Source organism: Phasianus colchicus, chromosome 2 (genome assembly GCF_987193195.1).
Source record: "Phasianus colchicus chromosome 2, bPhaCol1.hap1.1, whole genome shotgun sequence".
In the NCBI taxonomy this organism is placed as follows: domain Eukaryota; kingdom Metazoa; phylum Chordata; class Aves; order Galliformes; family Phasianidae; genus Phasianus; species Phasianus colchicus.
Genome location: NC_143437.1, coordinates 11,946,758 through 11,965,669, shown reverse-complemented (window position 1 = coordinate 11,965,669; position 18,912 = coordinate 11,946,758). Strand labels below are relative to the sequence as shown.

The window sequence follows — 18,912 nt, the reverse complement described above, 5'->3', positions numbered from 1 at the left end:
ACAGTTTCTAGAGAGCTGCATATGACTTTTTTTTTTGTTGCTTATTTCCTATGTTTTTTCCTATGTGCTACATATTTGAACAATTCTATTCAGAAAGGATTTTGTCTGTCCTGCTTAGTTGTATTTAGCTGCAAATCCAAGTGCCCTGATGCAAGGCAATATTTTATTCCTTGGCAGAAATTGCAGGCAAATGAGGTAATTCTTGTGATGGGTTCTGGAGCTACTTTTGGAGTCTGTCATACTGTTGATGTAATGATGAGCTGATTGGGCAGTCTTGTCCTCATGGACACTGTTTGGCTTTGATTCTTCATTAAATCTGTAGAAAAATAAGCTGCTATGCCAGTCCCTTACAGCAAGAGACTATCACAGATGACTGTTCATCATCAAAAGGAAATTGTATTTTCTCACGATTGTATGTTGCCTGCAAGTCTCAGGCAATCTCTTTGTTGCCCTTAGATATGGTGTATATGGCAGCTGAATATTGGAATTTGGAAAGGAATTGAGAAACTAATGAAAATGTGGAAAATAAGTGCTCATTCTAAAAAGAAAAGGAATTGCATATTGATAACTCGGAAATGAAAAAATAAAAAATTCATGATGGTGCTTCATGGATGAAGCTCATGTCTTTGACTAAACCAAATATAAAACTGCAACTTAGAGTATTTTGTTTCCAACATATAGTTTTTTTCCTTTTGCTTTACTCATAGAAGAGACATATTCTGGTATCTGTGCAGCACTTGAAATTATTTTAAATTTGTATTGATTTTTTTCACTAGATAATTTTTTAAAATTAAAATGCATAAAGAACACAGCACTTGAAAAGCAAAATATGCAAAAAGGGAAAAATCATTTGTAATTGCAACCTAAAGGTCAAAGTAAGTGACAAGAATGTCTCTGTTAGATACAAGTCCTGCATTCATTTTTGCATGTGTGAGGAAGTATGGAGATTTAGCCAACAGGTGAAATGACTGACAATATGTAGTTTAATGTTTTGAGAAATAAATGAGAGGAGCAGTGAATCTTTTTGCTGCCTAAAGCTTACCTATTCACATTAAGGTTACCTTGTCTTTAAGGATTATGAATATCGGAGATGCAGACTTCTAGGCCATGCAAGTAATTTTCCCAGTTAATTGGGATACATACTTTCCACATTCTTGTGGTAATATCATAATTCTTCTCTTATTTCTTCTTAATTTCAAAGGGAATTGCAGTGGAGTTGTGGTACTGACCTTGGGGGCTGTGTATGTAATATTCCAAGAGGATGGGATGACAGAAATTCCTGGTAGAGGTCAGAATGGCCGTGCAGAGATGGTAAGAATTTGTATCTTTATAGCAGGCAGTTTTTGTACATCCTGATTTTTCCTGTTTTTGTGATACAGAAGATAGAAATAAAAATTAGTCAGACCCTTTAAAAAGCTAGGACAAAGTTTGTGCCTTTGGGCTCATGATACAATCCATTGATAGCCCAGTGGAGAATGCTCATATATAGCACAATGCATTTTGACTGTGGTTCTATTGGCTGAGGCCTGCAAACCAGCAAAACACCCGATCTCATACTAAAGTATGCATCCAGTGAATTCAGAATTAAAACTTCCTGGTAGGCCCAGTAACAGTTAGCAAAATGCTTCATGCATGCATACTGCAAATTTCAGTTATGTTTCTCATCATGTATGGGCATATTGTGAATTCTGAGAAAGAACTGGAGGCACTGGCTCACTGTATAATCCACTTATTGGAATTAGTCAGTTCTAGTGTTTAATAGTATATGGGCAGCTTAGAGCAGGCAGAAGAGCATTTGAACTAAGTGAAATTCACAGGGAGTTTTGGGAGATGAGAAGCAATTACCTGAACTGGAATTTGGCCAGAAGATTGGAACTAACATTGCAGTGCTTATTAAACAGCACAAGTAATGAAGAGTTATCTTACTGGTTTATTTCTTCTGCCAGATAGTAACGGATGCTGTTGATCTTGGAATGATTTGATGTGATTCATTTTTTTCTGGCAAGAAGTAAATGACTGACATTGTCAGTAACTATGAAGCACTCACTGGATAAAGCTTTTCTTTTGTCTCCTCTCTTTGGCAAACTCATTTTCCTCTCTGAAAAGCCATTGTTAAAGAGCATTCTTCTTGATTTGCTAGTTGAGCAGCTTAATTCTCTGTGGCCAAGAACTTGTTGGGTATTGCCATTGCTTATTTCTGAAAGTTGGCAATAAGGGAATTTGCAGCTTTTCAGCTTTGATAAATATCCTAGTACTAATCCTTCAATATATTACAATATTTTTTCTTTTTAATATGAAATAATACATATATATAGTAGATATACTATTTAAATACTTAAGATTCCGAATCCTACATTTAAGCACATGCATTTAACTTAGAGTTTGACATGATATTTTATGATCATCTGCCTCCTTTGTTTTCAAGATGTTTCTAAAAATAATTCCAAAAAATTACATTTCTTGGAGGAAGAGAAGTCTTGGAAACCATACTGACTTCATGAAATTCTGTAGGAGACTGAGAAATCTCAGCATTCTCTGTATGTTGTGCCTATCCATAAGCAGTTGAAATAAATAGTGAAATTTGCCTGCACATGCAATATAGTTTTCTTGATAATCTAAGAATTAGAAATCTTCAGTTCTATTCCCTCTCAGTATCTCTTTTCTCTCTCATTTTTATTTATTTATTTATTTATTTTTTCTTTAATTAGACTGCCAGGACTTTGGTCAGGGACTATTTCACTGTTCTTGTACTCTGTATAATGTAATTATAATCTTAGCAGTATGTGAGAGCCTCAGCACAGTGTAGAATAAATAAATAAAAGTACTTCAAAACAGTATGAAATTACCAATTTGACCAAGGCACTCGTTCAGAAAAGCACTTAAGAGTATGGTTTCACCTTTACCCTATGAATCTCACTCTTGATTACTATTGAAACTGTTTTCAGACTTGAATTTAAACACCTACTGATGTTCTTTGTTATGAAATATATGCTAAGGACAAAACTCAGAAATGCATCTAATAATATAGTTTAATTCATTCCTGCTCAGTCCCTTTTCTGAGAGGTACTTATGCGGAAGAAATCAAAGGTCTGCTTCGAAATCAGGCTTGAGAAATCTAAATAAAAATTTCTCCTGAAAATTTGTAAAGTTTGTCCTTCATAAAAATAACATGGCTATGAGTATTATGTTTAGTTGCAATGAATATAATTAGCCCAGAAAAAGTCCTCTCAAACATGATTATACAGAATTTTCATGATTTAGTCTATTAAAGGCCATCAGCCTGTTGCAACCTGTGTTTGAATGATGAGGATATCATTTAGGCTGGCATTTGAAATCAAAGTTTTGCTGATTTTAATTTTTATTATTAAAGAGCAGGTTCTAGCATTGTTTTGTAAGAAAGACAAGGAAATAAATGTGAACTTGGAACTGAGGTTTTTATATGTTTAAAGATACATTCAGACAAACAGCAACAACAACAACAAAATAAACAAAAAAGCAAACATACTAATCTGAGTGAAACAAAATAGGCAGAACTTGCTTGGAAAAAAAAGCCTCTTTAAGTTGAAGAACATTTCAATTTGTGCATGTCCTCTATTAGTGCTCAGCACATTCAGCATTCTGTGCCTCATGGCTGTGTGGGTTAGTATTACAGGCAGTGCAGACTTGCTGTAAAGTCCCAGACAAATATCCCCAAGCTGCATGTATGTATCTCCTTTCACTCAAGGATTTTGAAATCTGTTGGTAGCTGTGGAAAGCTCTTTCCACAAAAGCTTGAAGAAAGCGAATTTATTTGAAAATCAATAGCAAGGAAAAATGGGCATTTCTTTGCAGGTGAATAGCAGAGCTGGGAGCAGAATGTGGAGGACTGACTTATGACCATGTGTTTTAAACGTTTTGGGCTTGATCTAAAACCTAAAATTTGTTCTATAGTTTCATTTTCCCACTGCTACAATCATATTTGGTATTGCACTGATGTCAGTAGGAAAGCACAAGCTGAATCTGAATGCTCAGTTTCACTGTCTCTTCAACAATTATTATAGACTTCCCTCAGCCAGGTATGGTTTAGGGTCACTAAAATTTAAATATATTTTTTACCTTCCTGTTAATAAAATTTATTTTAAAGATGATTTAACTGGAATAAAGCTTCATTCTCAATAGCTTTCTTTAGATGCAGAATATTATCATGAAGATTTGTTAAATTTTATTCCAACATTCAAGAAAACCCTCTTCAGCTAGCTAAGTGAAAATAAATAGAAAGATATGCATTATTTACAGGACAAAATGTGAGTAAGAAGGCTACATACAGAAATAGCAGATGAAAAAACAGCAGATAAAAGGCTTCAGGCGTACGTGCTGTGTATATACTTCGCTAAAAACCAGATATAATTCATTTTTAACAGTAATTGTCACCGACACTGTACTTTGAGAAACTGGTGACACTGGTATTCTCTTCCTCCAGATTTAACACTACATTTTGATTACCATCTTCTTTCTTTACGTAAATGGGAGAGAGAGATTAACCTGCTTAATTAAGAGATTGCTTTCTATGCTGGCTAAGCTTTTTGCTTGATTTTCCTAGTTGCTATTTTCATCTGCCCCAGAAAATTATCAGCAGCCAGCATAGTGTGCATAATTCTGGCACGTAGGGTTCAGCCAGACAAACTCTTCTTTACAACCATCTATTAAACACCTAAAATGTTGTACAATTATCTTGCCTATTGTGGGGTTAATTTGGATCAGAGTTGCATATTTTCTTGATATGGAGTTAATGAGTTCCAAAAATCTCCTCACTTGTATTTCGCTTTCTAGAGATAACCCATGATTCTATCTTCTTGGATGTAGAATGTATTATGTCATTGTCAGCTGTCTCAAGTTAATTAGGACGGATTAAATAGGGTGTGGGAAGTTACCAATGTTTCTGAGAAGCTGAAGAGCAGGAGTCAAGGAACAAAAGGAGAGAGCTGTTCTATGCAAGGGAAAACAAGATGGAAGCAAGGGTGACAAGTCTGCATATAGATGAAGTGTCCTCCTTGACAAAGGGACAGGCCCACAGCATGTGACAAAGAAAAGCAGAACAGGGTCAGGAGTGGCTGCTGAGTTCAACCAAGTGTTTAGGGCCTCAATCCACAGTAAAGAGACAGGACAACTTAGTCCAAGAATACAGTGAGCCACAATCAGCAAGGCGCAAGGCAAGTGCCTGAGCTTACATACAGTTCCTGATCCAAGATGGGTGGGAGACACAACAAGGCTTCTTACAAACCTATTCATAGCAGTCTGGTCCCAGGTTATACACTGGGTGATAGCAGAGCTACCCTGAGGACAGGCAGACACAGCTTGGGGATGTGCAGAGCTGGAAGGCAGGACAGTTTGCAAAACCTGTTGCTGTGCTTAGGCAAAGTGAGCATCCAAGAGTTCACATTTTCTGAAGCTTTTCTGATGTTATCAGAAGTTTCTCATTTAGTAGACAGAATCTTGCAGACATGAGTCACAAGACAAGAGGTGTGATTTTCATGACTCCTAGATGCTGTGGGTGTGACTTAAAGATGGCAGATTATTAACTGTTTTAGCCTTTCTGTGGAGAATTGAGGAGTTCAAAATTAGGATGGGACATAAATATTAAAAACACCAAATGAAATGTCAGCCTAATTCTGATTTTACCATGAACAAATTTACCTGTGATTTGACGACAAGACTGATTTGTTTATATCTCTGCCCTTTGGGCCTGACCCAAAGCTGAAATCTACCACCAATTCCACAGTGTGTGGGAGTGAAGAGAAAAGAGATCTGGCTATGCTTGTGAAAAAAAAAGTGGCAGAGTAGATTATATTTCCCTGCATTCCTCGGAATAATCTCAAGATTTCTGATAAATATATAGGTTGCTCTGAATGTAATGCCTCCTATTTATTTCCATGGAAACTGGCGCATAAAGAGTAGAGCAAATTCTTAGCTGCAACACAATATTTTTCTATTACCACCATTAGATACGCATTTTCAGCAGCAACAAACAAGGTCTTGCATGACCCAGTCTTAAAGATCTGCATCAGTGGAGGTGACCCAGAGCTGGCACTGTTGAAATGCACCACCCACAATCTCATTGTGCTCACATCCACTGTTGGGTCTCCATAACTGTTCAGGAAGTGTCAATGAATGGCAATGGGGGCTACTTTTTCACTTGAAGGAATTCAGTTCCACACTTTGGCTCCATATTCATTTCCATGTCAGATGCCTTTTTGTCAGACTACCCCTTTGCTGCCATCTGTCACATGGCAAGAAAATGTAATGGAATATTGGTGGGAAGTTTCAACCTCTACTTCCATACCACAAACTTCTGCCTCTGACGTCACTGGTCTGAATAATAAAATAGGAGGCATTAGTTTCAGAGCAGCCCTCATCTATTGTAGCCGCTGTAAAGAACATTTATAATGTCATAAATATAAATGAATTCTGCAGTGAAGTGATACTATCTTTGAAAATGATTCAGGAACACATTTATTCGTACACCTGGGGAAACCATATGATTATGTCTTTATTAATTCAAAATAAGAAAATTCTTATAGAATCCTTCCCTGATTAACCTACTAAAGAAGCCAGAGACTGAGGAAACACTGCTCGCTATTTTACTTGGTCAGCTGTCTTTACATGAGAAGAAGAGTAATTGTTTAATGAAGTTCTCTGATTACATTGCGAGACAGCAAAATGTTTGTTCATTAACATTACAAAAGTCTTAAAGTTTATGAAAGAATCTTTCTGATTAATATATTGGCTATTGATAGAAAGTATGCTTTTCTTATTCAATGGTGATTTATACTTCTCATTTTTTTATAGGAAAGTTTAGAACAAGCACCTCAAACTCTTCAGCTTTAGAAACTGAGAAATTTCCAATGAAGATAATTAGTTTTTAATCAATATTGAAGAATAAGGACTCTGCAGATAGCTTAAATTTTAACAATGCAATTTAAGGTTTTTTAGCTTAGTATGTCAGACCTGTCTGTTATACTACACTATTATGCTTCACTGTGCCTTCTCTTTTGACATTGAAATTACTGCTGAAGTGTTAGGAATTCTCTTGAGTCTGAAATTTGGCTTTCTACGTAACTTTAAATGGATCTGTATCTCTTCCCATACTGGTTTGATTTCTTAATTTTTAATGCAATTACTTTTGATTTGTACCACTAAATGAGAAGGTGTTTTTGAACAAAAAACCTGAGCCACATGGGTTTTCTTAATTGCCTGAATGAGTTGTTCACGTATGCCTACTTTGTATGTTATGAGTTATTCTATTTAATACCCAGATTTCCATTCTAGAGAAGTAGTGCATATTCACAGGGCTAAAACCAGCTGAAGTGATTTATCAGTGTACTGCTGTGCAGCGTTTCATGAATTTTCTCTCTGCTAATACTCTATGCCTTTCATGGACATCTTTAAAGGCTGTTATATTTGTACCTTCATTTCCTTTATTTCTGAACTGGCATGAGTAACTACCTCTGCACTCTTAATGTTATGGATAGTTCAGTTTCACTTGGGTGCTTAAACTACACTTTAGAATTTAGTGTTGGAACAGATGCAAGAGATTCTGCCAGAGAGAGGGTAGAGTGGCTAGAAGAAATCTCACAACAGTTTTCCATTTCAGGCTCCAATATGTTCATATTAATCCAGCTTTTCTTGGAAATGAGAGATTACAAAGAAGAGACATTTTAAGAGGAAAATTGTTAAATTTGTGTATGTTTCAATGAACATTTTACAAATATCTGAAATTGCTCTGTTTGGAATATAAGTAAACCAATGTTCTTTAAGGACATTCTGTATATTCATAACTATTTTATCCTTATTAACAAAAACCAGACTTATCAAAATAATATTTTAGGCTTATTTCTCTGACTTGCACTATCTTTAGTCTTGTACATACACCCAGAATGAATGTAAAATTAGGCAGGTGATCTTTATGCCATTCACTTTATATCTGGTATAATAATTTGTTCCTGAGCAAGACCAGAGTAGAAAGAGCATCCTTCTTGCTATTCTTTATCGTTCTTGTCCCATTTTGTTGCCATTACGAGCTTTTTCATGGCTTCTAAATAATATCTCCAAAGATATTTAAACATACCATTCAAAATGGGTGCATTTTGCACATAAACATCACAAGGTTTACTTTCTACATGGCTAAATGAAGATTTAATAGCCACAAGAATTACATGCTTATTTTGATGTAGTTAAATGATGGTGATGGAACCAACAGGATGGGTCTGGCTTCTGCTGAGCTAGGTTGGCCATTGTGAAAGCATTAAGCTGGAAGGCTAGAAATACTGGCAAGCAAGAAATCAAAATCTGCCTAAAGTTAAAAAAGATGAATCTGCCTTCTGATAAATACATAGGCACAGTGACTGCTGAAGGCCAGGCTTTCCCTAGTCTGTTATTTCTCTTTTCTCTTAGCTGACTGTTACTTCCAGCCTTTAATTAACTCTTACTCCTGAATACTACCTCTTCTTTCATGTAGTTACATTCCTATGTTTGAAAAATGAGGGATTCCATTTATTTTAGATCACAGGCCTTTACACTTGTTACTGCAAGCTTTATCTCTGAGGAATGAGCCATCCCATTTTGCTGTAAGCTTGCCTTGAGCAGTAACCAGGTGACCTCTGTGCCATACCTTCTAGTTCCTGCTGCAGGGAATTTTTCCCTTTGCTGCCTGGAATTCAGCTTATCTTATCTGTATCTTATCTGTTATCTGTTGTGCCCCTCTCATTTCAGGTGAGCGCGCTCTATCAAGATGCTATACTTTGGCCTAAAAGCTCCAGGCTTTTTTTTTTTCTTGTGTGCTGTTCATTTGTACATTACATGCTAACAGTGCAACTGTGGTGCTCTGGTGTGACTGGAGCACCCTGGTGGCTGCCTGTTTCAAGACAAAGTTTGTGAAGACTTTATCTTTGCCATTCACAAATACTTGTTATTTCTATCTTGCTAAGTTTCTTTCCTTGTTATTACAGAGCTACTTATTGAATTTTGAAGAAATGAAAGTGGTGTATTTTTACTTTCCCTTATCCTACTGTATATAATTTGTCTATTGGAGCATTCTAAACCTTGGACTGGAGATATCAATGAGTAGCAATTTCTGGACAAATGAAAGATTAAGAAGTCATTGTCATAGCTATCAAGAAACACTAATTTAATAGTACGTGATTGTTTGCTGATAAAAATCACTGATCCAATTCATCAAGCCTAAGAACCTACATTCAGATGCCTACTCACTACAAAATAATTCAAATTCCGTGTTATAAAAAATAGCCAAGCAGATTTTTATGATGCTATTTTAATAGCTTAAAGGATATCTTAGTTCAGTTTGTCTCATTTCAGTTTAGGAATTACAGTTTTTTTGGGGTTTTTTTTGAGTAGGAATATCTGTTTCAAAAATTATTACCCATTAAATTTGATTCAGATGTTAAGTTCCATGAAAATCAAAGGAAAGTATTTCCACTAGCGGTATTTATTTATTTATTTTATAATACAGCTAAGTACCACAGAATCATAGAATGTTTTAGGTTCTTTAAGGATCACCTGGTCCAAACACTCATGCCATGGACAGGGACATCTCCAACTACATCAGGCTGCCCAGGACCCTATCTGACCTGGCCTTGAACATCTCCATGGATGGAACTTCCAATCTGAGGAGGGAATTAACGACATAGTAGAGTCCTAGGAAAAAATAGGACATGAAACAAGTGTATCAAACAACAAAATTGTTCCATGAAAGTTGTAACAGCTTAACCCAGGTTTATTTTTCCATTTCATTTGTGTTAGAAATACAGAAACTCACCTTGGCTGCTTTGTCTCCTGAGACCTTCAGTTGTGCTTGTCATAAAGACAGTAGATAAGAACAGACTATGCTAAGGTCACTGAGTAGTATTTAAATAAGTGCAAAACACCTCTACTTGAAACTTGAGGAAGGTGATAAACCAATTTAAAAATTGGCAGATTGGAAATGTAAGACTGGAGAAAAGGTAATCAAACTATTTTGTTTTAAGATGAAGAATGGTCTAGCTGAGGAACTTGTGTGTTTGGTGTTTGTACTCTATATACATACAATCAGATTGCTGTAATCTGATAGTATACCCTAATTTGCCAATAGCCTGCAATCTAATCTTTTGGGGAAATAACTATAACCTGAGCAAAATGTGTGTTCAGAATGAAAGGTATTTTGTTTGGCTTTGATTTGTCTGTTTTCATCAGCGTGGGCAAGGAAGAAAGAAGAGTAGATATGGCTTGTGATGGTTTAACATTAGTAGATAGCTAAGCACAATCACATCAGTCTTTCACTCTCCATCCTTCAAAGAGGCTGCTCCTGCAAGGGTATCCATGGGCTGCACTGTGGGCTCCTCCATGGCTGACCGTGGAGATCTGGTGCCCGTGGGCTGCAGGAGGACAGCCTGCTTCTCCATGGGCCTCCCCTGGCCTGCAGGGAGCTGCTGCCCACCTTCTGCACTGACCTTGGGGACTGCAGGGCTTCTTCTCTCCCATTTCTCACTCCTCTCTCTTACCTGCTGTGCAGGCATGGTGGAGTAGACAGAAAAGCTGAATTAAAAAAAAAAAAAAAGTAGGTAAGGTCTTTGATTTGCTAAGCTGCTGAAGCTAAAGCATGGGAAATAGATGTGTATGTATATACATAGGTATTTTACTGCTCTGTTTTCATCCAGCACTGGTTGGAAACTTGCCAGTCATCCTCTGGTACAACTATGAAGAGGAGAAGCTGCATTGATGCCAAGCTAACAAATTCTGACTTTCCTGACAAGATAGACATTTTTTCCCAAGTGTCCTGTATATGTTTTGAGTGTCAGAGTACGTACAGACTAGTTAAAGCAAACTAAAGTCAAACCTCTGGCAAAGTGAACTAGATGGAGTTGTCTTTGAAGGCTATTTTAACCTTCATAAAGGCCCATGTAATAATGCTCATAGTTAGAACTGACTAAAGTGGGGATTTTTCTGACAGTGAAATAAATCAATAAATACATTACACATCTTTCGAAACTTTATTCACTAAGCAAAAAAAAATTGAAATGCATGTGAAAGGCAGAGGGGACATAAAGCTGAAAAAATTCTGCAGGCTCCTTGAAAAGAGAGCAGGGCTTTCTGGGCAAGCAAAAGGAGAACCAGCAAACAACAACAACAACAAAATCAGTGTTGTTTGACTTTTGAGAAATCTGGAATCAAACCAAAGTTCAAATAAGCTCTGGGCTGTCTTACCGCCTTTCAAGTCAAACTGTTCAATGGCATTGATATGTTTCCATGGAAAATGCAGTTATACTGAATGAGTGTTTTCTAAGATAAGCATTATTTTGTCAGTAGACCATTTATGTATTTTCTCCCCTCACAAGACCTATGACCATTTAAAAGCACAGACGTGAATATTGCTCAGAAAACATACACCTGTTCAGTACTTTGTTGTCACTGAAAGCCCCATTTAATGCACTCTACTCTGACCCCACTTTGGATGCAGAATGAATAACTAGTGAGTTTTTTCTCTCTCTTAGAGTAACTTCTGTTGTATTAAAGAAAAATACATGAAGACAGGATGTTATTCCGGGCGTGAGAACTCTGGGAGGTTAGGGGGATTTTGTCTGGGCCAAGTAACCTACTTCTGTAGGGAAGAAAAGCAAAGGCTGTTTCCTCTGACAGACTGCCATTACGAGTTTCTGAGAGGAACATAATCATTTTCCAGTTCTTTAACTGTAGAATGCTTACCTTCCCTTTCATCTGTGCCTTTAAACAAACTTTTTTAAAAATTGCACTTGTTTAACATTGTGGTTTTTTTTTCTTTTTTTTTTAAATGCCACAGTGCTGGAATCAATAGAAAATACAGTCTTGACTTCCTCAGTGCACAAGCTGATGGAAATCTATAATAACCTCTGGGGAGAGAAATGGAAGTTGTGGGTTTGACAACTGTGAGTATGCATGGTGTCAAAGAAGTTTTATACCAAACAAATGCTTTTTGAAATAATTTCCATTGGTCAATTTTTGCATTAGCTGTAGTGGCTAGTCCTCACGAGAGTGCAAAATGGAAGGAAATGCTTTCTTGCCTGTAAACTAATGTTGAACAGTAAAGACCATACCATCTGTAGGAGTATAACAATGCAGCACCTATGGGTAACTTTGTGGTATTATGGACAATGCAGAAGAACACAACCAAATGGCCACTAAATGGTAATTGATGGCTACACTGTGGCATTTCATCAGAAGAAAGAATGTCAGAGATTATGAGAATTCAGATTCTTATCCAGGGGAAGTACAATGTACAGAATTTGAGGGACAGCCTTGAAACAGTTTGATACTAAATTCTTTTATCACTTCATTTTTAACTTCAGTTGAAGAATCCAATTGTTTGAGAAAGCAGAAGATTAGAACAAACATGATTACATTAAAATGGGAAATGCAGAACTGATAAATGTAAATGCTTTTCTATACAACTTTTGATTAAACTGTTGAAGTTCCAGACACAGGAAGATATTGAGGTCAAGAAAATAAAACTTATGAGATTATGAAGTAGGTATTTGTATTGGGTATCCATAGCTGCTCTAATTAATGACAAGTATATCTGAAAAGAGTTCAAACACTGAACTTCAAAGTTTATGCAAATATTTATTGGAGACGAGGTTCTGGGAGCACATTATTGCACTTCTTGTTCTGGAAGAAGAGTACCATTGAATTAACGTGCTGTTGCATGGAAGAAGGCCAAACACACATCTAGCATTTAGGGAAAACATTATTCCCTTCTATCCAGTGCGTGTGATACTGCCAACAATTGAGTGGCAAACTGATGAAAGTTTCCTAAAACTGTTAAGTAGATGTCTATTGAGTGAGAAGAGTTGTACCATATTCAGTGTACCAGCATTGATTGTGTCCTACAATTATGGTTATTCATATAAGTGAAGTAAAAAATTCGTCTGTCTCTCAAAAACTGTCTTTCATACAAAAAATTAAAAAAACATTCATTTTTAAATTTGGTTGTTTCTTTTTTCCCCTGCTGCACTGTGACTTTAAAGCAGTAAGCCCTTCCAGCTTTTCTGTTTGCATCTCGCTGAGGATGAGAGAACTTTCCTATTTTGAATTCTTTAGTGTCTGAAGTCTTCTTGAGCTTAAAGAAAAATTATATTGTCTACTGCATTAGTGTCAGGACATTCTTCTATAAACTTCTCTCAAGAGTAATCCTTTGCTTGAAAATTCTTTTGCTGTACCAGGGATTAATTCTAGGCCCTCCAGTAGAGTGCCTTTGAGTGCCACGTCTCATACACAAGGTCAGGCTGATCTCTTGGCTAGAAGTCTGCCTCTAAAAATTGCGAACTTGGCTTTTATCCCAAAATTTGCTGCAGTCTCTGTTTTTGTATCTTTTTGCACCCTGAGATTAAGACTCAAAGAAACACCGAGGTCTTATCTTTTACTTTTTCCTGCAGTATTTTCTTAATGATCAAAATTGCTAGTTAAATAGGAAAGGACTATTCCTTTCCTATTTCAAGGACTTCAAAGGACTTAAAAATATTTTATTGTTAAAAATGGAACTATTTTCAACTCCACAATATGCTTCTTCAACTCCTAAGATGTTTGTGACTCATGATTCATTTTAGGGTAAAGCTTCCTTCAAAGATTATCTACTGAACTTAGATGAAATCAGCATTCCTCTTGTACATTGTATTGTAATTACTTAAATAGTATCTTTTAAAAAAATCCTTCTTTATTAGAACCTGCATTCATGCACTAACCAGCTGCAAGCTATTTATATTAAGCATAGCTGAAACAGATCTTCTGTAATTCTGAAAATGTGTGCAGATTATATTATTTTCAACTTTGTAACACCTTCACCTAATTTTTAAATGTAATCTTTCAATAATTCTGTCACTCAGTTGTCTAACAAGTTGCTCACAGCATAATGAAGTTTATTCTTAGATAGTGAAAGACAGAGCAGCCGCCTCCACTAGGATTATGCCTGCTTTTTAAAATTTTTTTTGAGCATAATTTTTTTTAGGGAAAAAAGTACCTGAAGGTTGATGCCTTGCAAAGCTGATTCTGGAAGTGGTGTTTTGGAGAGAAAGCAGAAAGGCATATGAGAGAGAGTTAAGTTTAATGGCGTACTGTGGTAAGAAAGATGAGTAACATTCAGTGTATTGGTGAGCCAGCTAGCAGGGAGAAAAGGGTTGTTTTAGCAGTACTCAAGGATGAAACTATAGCAATGATGAACTTAAGGATTTGATGCAGGAAAAAGGAGAAAAAAAAAAGATGATTCTTGCCTTGGAGATAAGGAGATTGACAGAGAATGGAGCTGGAGGAAGATGAGTTAAACCGAGTGTGATTTTAAGAATCATTTCTGGAGAGAGGGGAGCAGAACCCAAAATAAGATGGGGATCCCATATCTGATTGTCACACAGTACAGTAAGAACAACTTAAACAAAACTATAACCCCTGATTCTCATCACAGCATAGAAATGATGAATAACTGTTACATATCAGGGAAGATATAAAGAACTGCCGCGTGGATAGAAGAGGAAGTCACTGTTGAGACTAGGACAGCAGAACAATCAAGAACATATATAGAAATCAAAGAATCATAGAATTACTCAGGTTGGAAGGGACCTCAAGGATCATCAAGTCCAACCGCAGCCTAACCATAGTACCCTAACTCTAACAACCCTCTGCTAAATCATATCTCTGGGCACCACATCCAAACGGCTCTTACACACATCCAGGGATGGTGACTCAACCACCTCCCTGGGGAGCCTATTCCAATGTTTAACCACCCTTTCTGTAAAGAAGTGTTTCCTAACGTCCAACCTAAACTTATCTTGGTGCAAATAGACTAAGTAGTCTAAGAAATAAAATTTGATTCTTCCTTAATCTGCAGACACGTTGCGCTTTATCTATTTATTTATTAATACCACAGTAGGAAATGTATGTAAGAGAACGTGCAAAAAATTTCTAGGCTATTCACTATAACAAACCCTTATTTTACAAATAACTTCTAGATTTTGTAGCCCTTAAGATAATGTGAATTCAAATGATGAGTTTGAAGCAACTCTACAACAGCACTAAATTGAAAGTTAGCAGTAAGCCAAATCTGAAGACTTTTCTGTGAGATTAATTCCATTGTGACCTAAACTGCTTGGAAAACTCACTTCAGGTGAATACAGAAAAGTGAAATTCTTGAAGCAGTGTAGAACTTGTGAACACTGAATATTTTTCCCTAAGTCTGTTTGCATTTCTAGCACATTCTTGTCTGCTTGTTCTACTTCCACTTGATAGGAATACAAAATGGGGCATTACTGTAGTTGCAACTATATGAAATGCACAGTGTTCATTTGTCATGCTGCATTAAACTGTAAAGGCATTAAGGACAAACACAGGGAATGGTGTCATTAAACAGAGGCTTAAATAGACAGAGCTCAGATCATTAATGAAGCTAGTAGATAGTAGATACAAACTTAGGGGATAAATTACCACTGTGCCCGATTTATTACTGTATAAAAGTCCATGAGATGTGGAAATAATGTTGAAAATCAGTAGGGATGTATTTCCCATTTTGTTTGAAATTAAGTGGTATTTGTTAAACAGAATAGCTCCATTACAGATTTTAAGCATTGCTTTACATTGCTAGCTCCATGGGAGCCAGACCATATGAAGCTTCCCCCCTTAAAATGTAGTTATGGATTTTCAGGTTTTGTGACCTCACAGTAGCTGTTTATGTTCATATGCTGATGCTACAGCATAGATGTACTGTTGCAGTGGATAACTGGATAGATGTGAATTTTACAACTGGTTTTTAGTCTCTTTTACAGTATATTTGTTTATACTCTGTATAATATCTTTGTATATCACAAATGCATGGTACTTAAGTAAATTGAACTCTACAGTTATATGAGAAGAGATGGATTATGGTTTTCAAAACACTACAGTTTGTTTTCCAAGGATGATGCTGGCAAGACTGTGTATTGCACAACTTCATCTTAGATGACAGGCTTGTGCCAAACATATTTCGGAGTGAATGGTCCATCCTAAGCAGAGCCATTGCAAAAGCAGAATGGTATGCCATAGGCTTTGCTTTGAGAAAGAGGGAATGGAAAGCTTTCAAGTTTTATCTGCCACTGACACTTCTGCCTCCCACTCTATCTTTTAATTTTGACCACGGATAAAGTGGTGGTCTCCTCCTCAGAGCTTCTGCATACAGCATTCAGAGGAGTGTGGGAAAAGTTGATGCCCTGAGTATGGAAGCTGCCAAATGAAGATCGCCAAAAGAGTAATTGAATTAAATGCATTGGTCTGAGCATCTTTAACTAGCAATGAAGAATGTTGACACGTGGCTTTGGGAATTTCTCCCCTGCCCCATGCAACCTAGGCGTGCCCCTAGTCCACTATGCTTAGCCAGCAATTAGCATGTTTTTTTGTTTTTTTTTTAAATGTTAATCTGGCCTTTGAATTTATATCTGCAAATTCCTCCCAGTATATATTTTAAGTCTTTCATTTTTATCTCAGAATATGTTTTGCTTTGCTTATGTTGACTAGGTCAAATGTCTGGGCATGTGAATGCATCTCAATTTCAGACCAGAATGAGACTCAGCAGACAGGTTCAAGAGATGTGAAATAGTCAAGACCCAGTTCACTGATGTAAATAATAAGGAAATAAGGATCTTTAGTCAAGGTTAGAGGCCAGCCCTGTGAGAGGAATGGAGCTGGAGCTGTGAAGTCTTAGAAAATGCAGCTGCTGGGGACCAGGCTGTTTAGCAATTTTTAGCTGATGCCTGAAAAAGATATGTGCTTGATCCTATGCTGGATGCTGAAGGGGACCAATTTTGGAGATGTGAAATAGATACCTATTTATTTATATATCTCTGCCTAGCATTACTTTGCAGCCTGCTATTTGAGTCTCGCTTCTGGTACCTGCATAGTGCTTTATTGTAGCCAGAACCAAACGCACTTGGCAAGGGAGCAGAGGACACTGATAGCAGTGGTTTGCAATAGCCCCAAAATTAAGAGACTCAAAAGAGGGTAGCCTGCAGCCATAACACTCTAATGGTACAGAGCATCCTGGCATCCTTTGGGTCAGAAGATCGAGAGGCCTAACGTGGACAATTTAACCACAGAACAGGCTAGGTCCAGGCCCAGGTAAACTCTGTGAACATACTGGTGTTGAAGGAAGTGCAACTTGGATGTTTAATTCTCTTAAATGATCAAGAAAGTGCATGGACAGATATTCATCAGCCCTATAATGAATCTTCCAGAGGGAAGAACAAGTAAAATTTATAGTTCTTTTTCTTCACAAAGCATGCTACTTACATGTGTCTTCATGTGCTGTTTGTTGGCATGGAAACATGATGCTGAAGCTCTGAGAACTCATTTGCAGAGACCAGGGTTTCCAGCAATACACCCACCCTTTCTCCCTGACTCCAGCTGATCTGCTGTCTGCAGCTGAATCCTAATTGGAAACAGCACAAATTGGGACTGCCTTCAGAGATAAAGAAGTAAAGACTTTCAACTTTGTAATAACGAATCCAGCAGGTTTTAAGGGAAAGAGTGGAGGCTAATGGAGGAAATGGTTATCTGAAATGTGGAATAGTATCTGATTTTCTCAGTTAAATTTACTCAGCTTCATCAGTGGCAGATTCTACCTGATTTCCATAGTTTTATGGCAGAAGTGCACATTGAGCAATGATTGATCTTACTCTTTTTATTAAGTCAACTTAGAACCATAGAATCACCAATGTTGGAAAAGACCTCTTAGATCATCCAGTCCAACCATACACCTATCACCAATATTTCTCACTAAATCAATGTCTTTCAGTACAACATCTAAAGATTTCTCAAACACCTCCAGGGTCAATGATTCCACTACCTCCCTGGGCAGCCCATTCCCACCACTCTCTTGGAGAAGTAGTATTTCCTAATCTCCAATCTGAATCTCCCCTGGAGCAATTTGAGGCCCTTCCCTCCAGTCCTATTGCCAGTTACATGGGAGAAGAAGCTGACCCCCACCTCACTACAACCTCCCCTCAGGTAGTTGTAGAGAGAAATTTTTTTACTAAAGATCTTTGTTTCTACTTGTAGAAATCAAAGTGAATGCTAATCTCATCTTTAAGTGATTTAGAAAAGCTACTGCTAAAGCTATCTTTATATTTACAAACAAGATAAATCTGTTTCTGGGTATTTTGCAGTCACTAGAGCCCAGAATAATACATGAGATAAAAATACTTAAGTACATATTAAAGATTTCTTTTCACCATAATACTTCAACTTAGTTTTTCTTTGACCTGATTTTTTTTTTTTTTTTCTATAAATACTCCTGAAGAACTTCTGGATAAAATTATTCTGTTCTACTTGCCCAGTACCTTTATCAGTAATACAATTAGCAGGAGATCTTCCACACGCTTGCCTGAAATAGTTGCCCAAATAGTATCAGCACATCTTTGTTTAAATTCTTTGTCACGAGGTTCCTCTTAATGGGAAAACTCAAAGGGAATTATTACTCATGCATTCTGTACATTTGACACAAATCCACCAAACTGATAGTCACAGCTTTAAAGTGTCACACAGTGGCACAAATAGCTTCTCATTCTGGTGGAATACTGTTTTAACATGACAAACTGTGTTTGAGAAATAATATGATTACCCGTGGATAATGCTCTTGACCTCATTGTGGTGATTAAATAGATGCTCATTTTGCAGTGAATTCTGCAGCCCTCTGTTAAGCATGACCTTTTCTCCTGGCTGCAGTGCACCATGGCACATTACCATGTGTTCTGCTTGTTACAGTGAGAAGTAATTGCTGCCCTGAAAAATCTGAGGTATTCCACTTAATGCACGATCCGCTTTTCTCTTCCCTTGGCCTTAACCTACTGTCACTGAATATCCTGAACAAATGCTGAAGACAGTTGGTAATATCGT

General features: G+C 37.0%; 1 protein-coding gene across 11 annotated transcripts in view; it reads left to right on the top strand.

Moving 5' to 3' along the window:
• The window catches only part of LOC149918847 (uncharacterized), a 207,405-nt gene that overhangs the window by 144,676 nt on the left and 43,817 nt on the right, over positions 1 to 18,912 (top strand). For 6 of the 11 annotated variants that reach the window (XR_016463928.1, XR_016463927.1, XM_090134787.1 and 3 more), the window contains 2 exons: positions 1,202 to 1,311; positions 11,828 to 11,933. The exons of 3 other annotated variants lie outside the window; for them this stretch is intronic. Coding sequence is in view for 5 of the 8 variants with exons in the window: in XM_090134787.1 (XP_089990913.1) it covers positions 11,910 to 11,933 (24 nt within the window). In the remaining 3 variants the exon portion in view is untranslated. The remainder of the gene's footprint in view (positions 1 to 1,201; positions 1,312 to 11,827; positions 11,934 to 18,912) is intronic. 2 more of the 11 variants (XR_016463929.1, XM_090134791.1) reach the window with 2 other exon arrangements.